Source organism: Aquila chrysaetos, chromosome 6, assembly GCF_900496995.4.
Source record: "Aquila chrysaetos chrysaetos chromosome 6, bAquChr1.4, whole genome shotgun sequence".
Taxonomy (NCBI): Eukaryota; Metazoa; Chordata; class Aves; order Accipitriformes; family Accipitridae; genus Aquila; species Aquila chrysaetos.
In genome coordinates this window covers 53383005-53393528 of record NC_044009.1, presented here as the reverse complement: position 1 = coordinate 53393528, position 10524 = coordinate 53383005, and the positions used below count along the sequence as shown (strand labels likewise).

The window sequence follows — 10524 nt, the reverse complement described above, 5'->3', positions numbered from 1 at the left end:
GAGCTAATTTTGTTCAGGTTGACTGCATGTTCAAATCTGACTCTAGATGCTCATCTAATGTATACTGTGACCAACTATTTCGGTTGGATTAAGGTAATTACCTAGCTCAACACTTTTCTGATACATTTTACAGTAATGGAATCCGAAGCTTTTATATGCTTCTCCATCTTCACTTTAGAGGATTGGGAGGGTGAAGCTGTGCTTGAGGATGGAAAAGCCAAAGCCCAGCTAATCACCAGCCTACAGGACAGCTCAGCTCAGCTTAGGCTCCCCAGTTTGGAAGGCAGCAAACCAAGTGCCGCGTTAAAAGGCTTTATTTTCACAGACCTCAGAAAAAGCCTCATCACTGGCAAAAGTGATGCGACCTGCTTCGGGTCGGGGGAACCAGCGACTCTCTGATCGAGCAGGGTGGGTTGGGGGGTTTCACGGATCCACTGCGCCCTTCCCAGCACCCAGTCCTTTACACCCCAGAACACTGCGGCAGAGGCAGGAGGCAAATGGGGACACGCAGTCCTGGACCAGGCTCGTGGTTCCTGGCGCGTTAAGTCCTCCCCTCGCTGTGGCAGGCTGCTGCCCAAAGCATCAGGCTCATCTCGTGGGCAGAGAGCTGCCGGGATACATGGACCCCAGTCCTACGACTGCTCACCATGTTAGTCCCTGTGGTGAGATATAGGGATACACCATATGGAACTAGGTAGGGAGACGGGATTTTCCACCGCACCAAAACACAGGCAGTTAACAGGCAGTAAATTATCGTAACTAAACCAAACGACCAACCATTTCAGAGGGCAGCAGTGAACGAACACACATGTGGCATTTGAGACACTGGTGTGTCCTCTACACAAGACTCCCCTCTGAAGGAAAAGGTCATCACAGCTTTGCCCCCACCTTGGCGGAGGAGGCTGGCCAAAAGGGCAGGAGGGAGGTCTATTCCAAAGGGCGTGCAATGGGATGGCAGATCGTGACCTGGGGAGAAGGGGAAGGCTCCCTGATGCCAAACCCAGCGTGAGGGCAGCGGTGGCTGCCTGCACGCGGCCGGAGGAAGGACTCATCCCGGGAAGACACCAAGGATGTGGCCGTGGCGTATCACCCAACCTACACCATGACTGGTCCACAGAAAGTTCCAGGGTTAACCTTGCCTGCTAACAAAAAGATTAAAAAACAGAAAAGCTGTCTTTCATGAACTACCGTTCAAAGGGTTGGAATTTCTTCCCAAGAGCATTTAACCTGGGAGGCGCAGAGCCACCACGCCATGACTTCCACTGTTTTCTCACTTACGGATGGACAGGTACCTTGGAGCCTTACAGCAGCCTGCTCCAAACCAGTACAACGTGGGCTGCAATGCAGGTCTCTTACTGGGGAGAAGCAGGTGGGACATGGTGGCCCTCTCCTTGCTTCACAGGAGAAGAGGTGTCCGTGTAACAGGGAGAGCAGCGGGATTGCTGAGGCAATGACACTGTTTTGAATTCGTGGACTTCCTACATGCCTTGTTTCCATAAAACATCCAATCTCTTCCTCTTTGTTCTGCTGAATTGTTTTATTTCCACCTATTTAATGGTTTGCAGAGTTATGTCAGAGCCTAGGCGTGTCTCTATTTTGTGCACAACATAGGATATTGTTCAACAATTTGGGAAGGGAAGGATGATCAAAGTATATAGGCATTTTTTAAGCAACAGTATCAGATTACCTTTATTGTACATTATAACTCTGCATTACAACCACGCTGAAGACCCCATAGCTATTTCTAGTTAAATTAGACGCTGTGCCAAGAACAGAGCTTTCTCCAAGAAGAGGTTTTAAAGCTCAGGATTGAACATCTTGACGTACATCTCACACGCTCTTTGAGACCTCCTGTCACTTACAAAATAATCTCCCTCCCATAAGCTACTTTTGTAGTCAATACTAACCACAACACTTCAAGAAAAAAGGGTTTAAGTGAAAATTGTGAAAATAGATATGGACTTACTTTTCATAATGTCATGGTAACAAGGAACAATGGAAATCTGCCAGTTTTTATTTTCTTGTGTCTTCTGGGTCTTCATAACAAAAGATGCTGCTGGTGGGGAATGTCACGCATTCATGCTGACGTGGCTCTAGATGACTAGCAGAAAGGTTACTGGTGTGGCCTGCAGGCCAGGAGTTGTCCCTTCTTTCTGCAACGAACTGCTTTGTGTCCTGGGCTGTGTGGAAATGCACACAGCAGCATCAGACCATAGATCCAGTCGGCATCCTCCGCCTCCTCCACTGGTTGCTGCTGCCAGTGCAGCCTTGGATACAAGTTTGGAGTTACCTCTTTTTTTTCCTGGTTTCCTCAGTCACTGGGAGTTTTCAAAACACAAAAAGATACCACGCTTCCCAAACCTTCACAAAGGTAAAGGTAAACGAGCAAACTTTGGTAAGATAATTAAACGATGCTTGCTATTTAAAAAATACAAAGGGAGCCCACCCTTCCTGAAATAAGGCACTTATAAATTCTTCAAGGCATTAGGCAGAAATTTATCTACGAGCTAGGTATGCAAAGACCTTGCACACAGTCAGCTCAGGTGTTCTCACCTACTGACACAGCCCATAGGGAGAGCACAACACCTCTGAATATGCTCTCATGCAAAAGGTGTGATTTCATTAATCGATAAGAAATCCTCCCATCAAAAGAGCTGGCCTGGATATTTTGATGTGCAATTTAACAAGGCATCGGTGGCATTGCATTGCATAAACCTGGTGAAGAAGATATGGAAAACATCTCCTCCGCACACGGAGGTCAGCTGGGGACCGTGGCAGGACGCAAGAGGCACAGCCTGTCCCTCACCCTTGCCAGATGTACCCCTTCACGAACAGGTAGAGATGGGGCGACAGAGGGAAACTCCCTTAAAATACTGTAATGTCCTCAGCGCCCTAGAAAGGCTTTTGGCTATTTTTTACAACTCAAACCACCAAGAGAGATAAAAGCAATCCCACACATTTGGGAGATGGCGGGCAGCCGCCTCACGAGCCACTGCTGCCCTTCCATCTGCCCTGAGGGAGACTGTCTCCAGACCCGGCTCAGTGGGTACGGCAGCAACCAGAGGGTTCACGTGCTGGGCTGCCAGCAGTCAGTGGCTTTCCTTGCTCCCACCGGAGCTCCCCAGCCCTCGCTTGCTCTGGCCTTGCCCCCCCAACAGCTGATTCCACATCAGACCCAGCTTGGTACAACCTCTGCAGCACAGGAGGGTGACAGAAGACCCAAGGAAGCCCATATCGTTACAGCTTTATCACTAATGGTTATTTTCCTGGACAGACATGGAGCTGTAAAAGTGTAAGATGGAGAATGTCTTGTGAAAATTGCTGAAGAAAGGAAAGTCATCAGAAGCAAGAATCCAAATGCAAATTAAGCCGCTAATAGTGAAATGCAACAGATCTCTCTTGGAAGCGAAGACCTTTGCTCTGTTGAAGAGAGACAGAAGGGCGGCCACAGGATCTTTCTTTCCATGCTCGACAGCCAACACGCTCAATCAGATGAGCTTGGCCTTCACTCCCCTTCAGACCTCACCCTCCCTGTCAAGCCGCTAACAAGTGCCATTTATGATGGTTCTTTCTGGGATGTGGTTGCCTCTACCTCGGGAAATTGGATTGAGCTTATTCCTCATATGCCACAAATTGGGCAATAACTTTCAGTCACTACCCACGGACTAGACTTGAGTCAGCCAACTAGAACTGAAAGGTCTTCTAAAGCCTATTACCAGCCTCCTGAAATATCCAGTCTCTAAACAGACTTAGCACATGAGACACAGGAGTGCCAATATTTATTAGGTGCTCACGCTGTTTTCCCCGATCAATTTTAGCCATGACCCGAGACGTGGTGTGCAGCAATGCAAAGCACAAGCAGCCAGAACAACACTGTCTTTGCTGAGGTTTATTTGCTGAATTGTGGTCCTATATAGCAGATCTTCAACTCTTATAACTTCCTTCATGTCCATCATCTCCAGCGGCACTGCAGCAGGTCCCCAGGAAGGATCTCCGCCCCCAGCACACTTGGGTCTCTGGTCCTGGCTTGCACAGATGCGATGCGCAGCGCTCATGGGAAACGCATGCCAGAGGGTCTCGGGCAGGAGCTGGCAGTGCTCACACCGACGCGACCATGGGTGTTTCTCAGCCCACATTAGATGTCCCACTAGAACCTAATTTTAAAAGAATTTATTACAAAATACAGACCGGCATGGATTCCAAAAGAAATCTGACCACCCGCAAGAGAACAGGAGCCCTCGAGCATTATGGCACGAGAGGATGATCAATAAAGAGTGAAAACCAGGCAGGCTGGACCCTGTTGCTTTGTCTTCATGCAGCCATTACCCAGAGGAGGGACATCTTGCAAATTCATCACTTTTCTTCAATTTTTTTTTCTTTCTGTCATTCTATGATTAGAGAGAGGATACAACTACAATTGAGCCCTTTGGTAGAATTTACTTCAGTGATTAAAATAACTGCATGGAATTAGCACAATTCGAACATTATTTTTTATCTTGAGTGGCAGAAAATCATTGCTCCTGGGATAATTCTTAACCTAACAGAATGACCTCTATGAAATAGATCCAAAAGTTTTATGATTTTTCGCCTTCATGCTAATTTAATGTAGTCCAATTGTTTAATCTTAAAACGAACACATTCCAAATAAAGTAACACAGTTTACAACAAGACACTGTAGGAAATAATTAGGTTGCAAGTTCTGGAGGCTTTAATATGGTTGAAATTATATAACTATCTTCACATTCCCTGTATGGTCCTATTAAATGCAGTAGGCATTGATGTCGCTAGCTGTCAGGAAGCAAAATGAAAAATAGTTTTAATAGCTGCTCTTTGACCTGTTTTATATTTTATGTCAATTATAACAGCACACAACCATGCATAATTATGAAGCATAGATGCATTAAAATGTACACATAATTTGTGTTCTTATGGCAACCACTGCATTAGGATCTAGAAAACAAACTGATGACTTCCTATTGTTAAGTCGTCTTAATATCAAATATGCAAGAGTTTTGTCTGCCTACTCGCTTTGTGTAATTTAAAAAAAAAATTCTGAGAGACAAACAAGAATTAGCATGTAAGTGTACATCTGCCGTCTGTACTGAGTCTCCAAGTACAGGGAACAGCGTTCACCACAACTGCAGAATTAACACAGCCATGCATGCAAACATTCAGGCCTGAGTTTTTAAATGATCTCTTTCATTCACCATAGAAGTTATTTGCTGGTTCACAGAAGATCCACAACAGTGCTTTGGCTTCATTTGGGTCTTAAGCAGGAGCAACTGTTTCTCTGGTTTCAAATGGGGACAGTCATCCTATTTTCTGAAGCAAGTTGATAAAGATGAAAACGTCATCTAGGACCTAAAAAAATTTTGCACGCTAAACCAAAATTGCACAGGTAAGTGCCTGAGTTTAAAGGTGACTGTTTAAAAAACAGTCCTCAGATCTTGCTCCCGACACAGAAGATACTTGTACGTAAAGCAGAAAATGTGGACGTGTTCACGCTACAAAAAAATATCATCGTATAGCCTTCCTGCAGAGATGCTCTGAAGCGAAGGAATCTGCATCTTCTGCAGCGTGCTCCAGGATGCCACCAATAACTGCAACACAAGCAAGTATTTTCACGTCCTTTGAGGTGCTATTAGTGAAGATGATGAGATCACGGGTTTATTTCTCTGCTTCAGGAGGCATCTGAACCACCTCAGGGAACACACTTCCTACCTGAAGCGTTTCCTTTCGCCCCACAGCCCGCACCGTTGCTGGGGCTGCCTCCCCCCTGCCCCTTCTCCCCTGCCCCAGGATGGTGACGAAGCTCACACTTCGACTGCAGATCTTACTGACGCTTCCAAGTGCTCCCGTTTCCAGTGCTGGCATACATCACCCCCTGGCTTCTGTCGTAAAGGCAAGTTCACGGAGTGTTTTTTAAAAAAACGAAACCTGTGAAATCCGGAAAATTCATCCTCTGCGAAACCGAGATGTGCCGTATTTTAACTGGGATCTTTCTTATTGAAGTCATCTGCTCGTTTCACCATCTGCAGAAGGTTGCAGGAACAGACAGGGCACTGTGACGCTGGTGCCAGTATGGGAACATCCCCTGATACACTCTGCGTTTGCAGGAAGCCCAGCTGAAGAGCAGAGAAATGCAAAACGCACCCGTAAGTGCATGCAAACATCTGCCTTGCAGCTGGCCGTCTTGCCTGGCTCCGCTGCTGGCCTGGATGTTGGGGTTCTGCCTGGGAAGACCCATGCACGTGGCCTCACCGCTTTATTGGCGCCAATTCAGTATCCAAGGAGGAGGATTTAAAGAAACCACCAGAAGCCCTACGCATGCTGCAGACCTTCCCTGGACACGGATCGATGAGCCCGCGCACGTAGAGCAGAGCTGGCGCACAGCACTGCTGGTTTACTTAGCACATTTAAGCCCAAACCGCAGCCCTGTTATTTGAAGAAAAGTTGGCAGATCAAACATCTTATACATCGATTCTTTAATAATGTATCCTTGTGCTCCGCATAACAAATCCCTGCCTTTCTGAAAGGATGTGTGGAATTTCATGAAAAATCATGTCTTGCACGGAGTCCCTGAGGACAATTTTTGGGGGCGTCTATAGGTATCTTCCCATTTTAATCTATTTTAGAATACTAGCCACAGAACCCCGGTGGTTTCATTCATACTAAAAATATACCGGGAAGATACAACTATTACATTTTGCTTAACATTCAAGACAGGTCAGCTATGTTGGACACCACTTCCCAGCAGAAGGAAGGAGCGCTTCCTAGGAAGGGGGACAAGAGAAGGGCAGCAGTTTAAGTTCTCGACAGAGCTGCCGCTTTGCACGGAGCCGTCGGGGCTGGCAGAGCACCGGGGCACGAGCAATCCCTCCCGTCCCGGCGTGCGCTGAAGCTCGCATCTCTCGACACGCAGGCGGGCTCTCGGCGCGGTTCCCGTGTGCCTCGGAGGCTGGCGAGGCAGGGTTACCCACCCCGCGCGGTGCTCTGTGATGAGCTGTGGGGCCACAACGCAGTTTAGAGCTAATCGTTTTTTTCTGAGGACACTTTAGCCCTTTGAATGAAGGCTTAGCTCAGATCTCACAAAAGCCAGGGTCCTCCCTCCCCAGCACAAAGGATCCCTTGGCTGAAGGTCTGCTGAAAGAGCACGCCTGTGCTGGCATGTAGGCTTCTCGCAGGGCAGAGGAGGGAATGCTGCATCGCATAGCTCTGCTAAAAGCCAAAACTTCAGTCAAAGCAGAACTGAGACAACCAGCGGAGCGCCAAGATTTTGCTTGAGCTGCTTAATCTTTATCCAGCACGCTTACTGCTTGCTGCCGGTTGGAGCGGCTCCCCTCACTCAACTCCACGCGGTGTAGGGGATTCATTCCTACCGCAGCTGGCCTTTTCCTACTTGCAGCTGGCAAGCAGTGTACCTAAAACCAAAACACTTTCCTTTAAGAATACACCAAGACACAAGCGATCGCAAAACTGAGGGAAATATGTTACATGACCTACTCAGGTGGTTATTTCTACCCCAAAACAGGCACAATTATATTACAAGGGCAGAATACAGCATCCCCCACCTGACCAAAGCCCCCCCCAGACCACCTCCCACAAAGCCAAGTGCAAATATGCCCAACAGCTTACTCAGGATGTGCTGTCACATCCACGGCTGCTGAAGCCATCCTTCTGGAGACAGACCACGTACAAACACCAAGCGACGAGCACAGATCTCCGCAGAATGGAGACCCTCTCCCTTCTTACCCAAGCATGGTCCTGAGCAAAGCCACAGACTCTATGTGCCATTTCCAAACAATAAAGGTCTGTAAAAAAAAAAAATCACTTCCCAGCAATACTCTGCTGGTTGAGCAGGGCATCGTCCTGATAGCACCTCAGCATTCGTTCCGGCTCACTAATTTCTCTAATGGTATTTCTTTACAAAAATGTGTATTTCAGAGTCTGGCAGAAGTTTTACTTGGTAGAATTTCAAATGTAGAACATGACCTGCAATCTGGTTTCCACTTGCCTACGTATTTTCTTCATCATAAAGCTGGTTAATATAGCATCTTGGAGAACTACAACTTGCAAACTCTCATTTTATTACGTTCCCGGTCGTTCCTCAGCCAAGTACATGGGCTGAGGCGGTTCAGACCTGCGGTATTGCTACAGGATACAGAGCTTGAGCTTGATCCCACAAGCCGCAGAAGGATCCACGACAGTCACACCCAGCAGCCACCGATGTATTTTTCCCAGGTCTTTGTATGGCCCTCCTAGCTCTTTCAAGTAATCTCACGGTTGGAAAATGCCATCTTCAACAGAAGGAACTCACCTCTAACAACTCGAGACATGAAAGAGCTTTCAGCAGAAGGGCAGCTTAGGTTTTGGGGTTTTTGTTTGGTTTTTGTTTGTTTTGGTTCTTTTCATAAGAAGGAAAAGGCACTGGTTTAGGGATTTCCCTTAGATTTGCTCTGGTTTACACTCAAATATAACTAAGCAATTTAAAAAATAAAAATAAAACTGAACTCTCTAGGCAGCCACCAACAGACACAAACCACCACTACAGACCTGTAACACTTTGTAACTTTAACTCTGCATTTCCCTGACTTCTCCTGCCTGGATCCCCCAACTGCAAATAAAGGCAGCACCCGAAACACAGGTACTGGACTCATACTGACAATAACTAGATTCCTAACAAAACCATGGCAGGTGATGTGGCCAAACTTACTTTTCTGCCATCAGGCACCAAGCTGGGGAGTTCCTGGGGTGGGGGGAGACAACACTGACACAGACCCTCTGCACCAGACTTCACCCAAGCAACCCAAGTGAATTGCTAAAACATTTTTTTTTTGCTTAGATAACATTTTAAAAGCGGCTTCCCTGTTCTGTTTCCTACAGTTTAGGAAATTTAAGAATATTACATCTAGGAAAGAGAACAACCAGGGAAACAGGCCGGTGATTATAGTTAGCAATCAACACTCGTGGTGAATGAACTTGGATCAAGATTTCTAGAATGCTCTAAAGTAAACCTAGAAGAAAACTTCTCAGCCCCATTTAATTTACACTGCATATACAGCTAGTAAAGATAGGTTAAAGTTGCACTTCTCCTTCTTCAATTACTTCTCAAGCTGATTCTGAAGATTTGCACAAAATTGACGTCCTGCCTGAAATGGGAAAACTGAAAAGAACTGTTTCCTTGTCCCCACTCTCTGAAGTGAACAGTCGTTCAGTTATTTATGTACAATTCCTCACTCTTGATCTTAAAACATCATCTGTTACCTTGGCGCTAGGCTTTACCATGATCCAGAGGTGAATTTGGGTAATGCTGTAGGTAGTTATGAATTGGACGAGCACTTGAAGAAGTTTTACCCCTCAGGGGCTGGCACAAAGAAAAGCGCACACCCCACACACACTTCTGGTCGACAGGAGAGAGGAAACATCAGCAGTATGAGGTGGAAGAGGTACCTGGCCACACAACTGACATTAATGCTGATTTTATCTGGTTTTGCTATGAACAGTGTTGCCCAGCACTTAGCTCACTAAGCTTTAAGAGTGAACTCTCAGTAAAAACCTCTGGGGAACGAGGATGATCAGATCTCCAGAAAGCAAGCGTTTTACTCGCTTTCCTCATCTTACGACCAGCTGCTTGCACAAAAACCTGGTGGAGACCGAGGAGATAAGTGAGGAGCTTCAGTGAGTCACCAAGGCGGCTGCTGTCAGGGATTTTACAGGAATTTGGAGTTTGTTGCTGCAGCAGCGGAGGAAGAACTTCCCTGGCTTATTTACTTGAAGCAATACTTTTGCTCTGTTGGAAGCTTTGATTTCAGCTCTCCCCACCCCACACTGTTAAATTGTCACACACGCTTGTAAACAGGAGGCTCCGCCGGTTCCCTCGGAGTGGTTTGAGCAAACTAACATCATAACAAGAGTGTTTATGGAAAAATGCTTAAGCGCTGAAGCAGAAAGGGCTTAGCACTGATCAGACCTCTCTTCCACCTTTATTCTTCACTATCCACATTGAAATGCAAATATCAGTGCAGGGTTTCCACCAGCGTGCCACTCACAAATTGAAAAGCAGTTTTTATCTATGCAAATGTAAGCATGGTAATTGAAGTTAATCAATCAATGCTAGCTTTCACTAAAACCTTGAACATGATTGAATAAAGTAATTATCATTCAGCAGAAAATGATGAAGTTGTAGACAGCATGAACCTTATTAAAGGAGGATTTTGAGTCACAATGGCTTAATTTAGCTAACAGCCCAGCCTTAGCCCAAGCAACACACTACCCTCGCTGTCTGGAATTGTTTTAGGGGCTGGGGGGGAGGGGGAAAAGGGGGGACTTTTTTTTATTTTTACAGTGTTGGATTAGTAAAAGGTACTTGTTACACTACAAAGGATAAGCCATAATTAACATCCTTCTTTACTCTAAATAGATCAATGAACAAAGATTGCTATGACACAGTAAAGGTGTCCAACAGGAACAATAGGTGATTAAAACTATTATTATGCTTTAAAATAAAAATGAGATAATGGAACT

At 46.1% G+C, this 10524-nt stretch overlaps 1 protein-coding gene across 4 annotated transcripts in view; it reads right to left on the bottom strand.

The window, feature by feature from the left end:
- Positions 1-1975: 1975 nt before the first annotated feature.
- GPD2 (glycerol-3-phosphate dehydrogenase 2) overlaps positions 1976-10524 on the bottom strand; it is a 79200-nt gene continuing 70651 nt past the window's right edge. For 3 of the 4 annotated variants that reach the window (XM_030017336.2, XM_030017335.2, XM_041124256.1), the window contains one exon: positions 5827-6125. In XM_030017336.2, the coding sequence (XP_029873196.1) occupies positions 5988-6125 (138 nt within the window). In that variant the 3' untranslated portion in view covers positions 5827-5987. Of the gene's footprint in view, positions 2181-5826; positions 6126-10524 lie in introns of those variants that run through there. The other variant, XM_041124257.1, reaches the window with a different exon arrangement.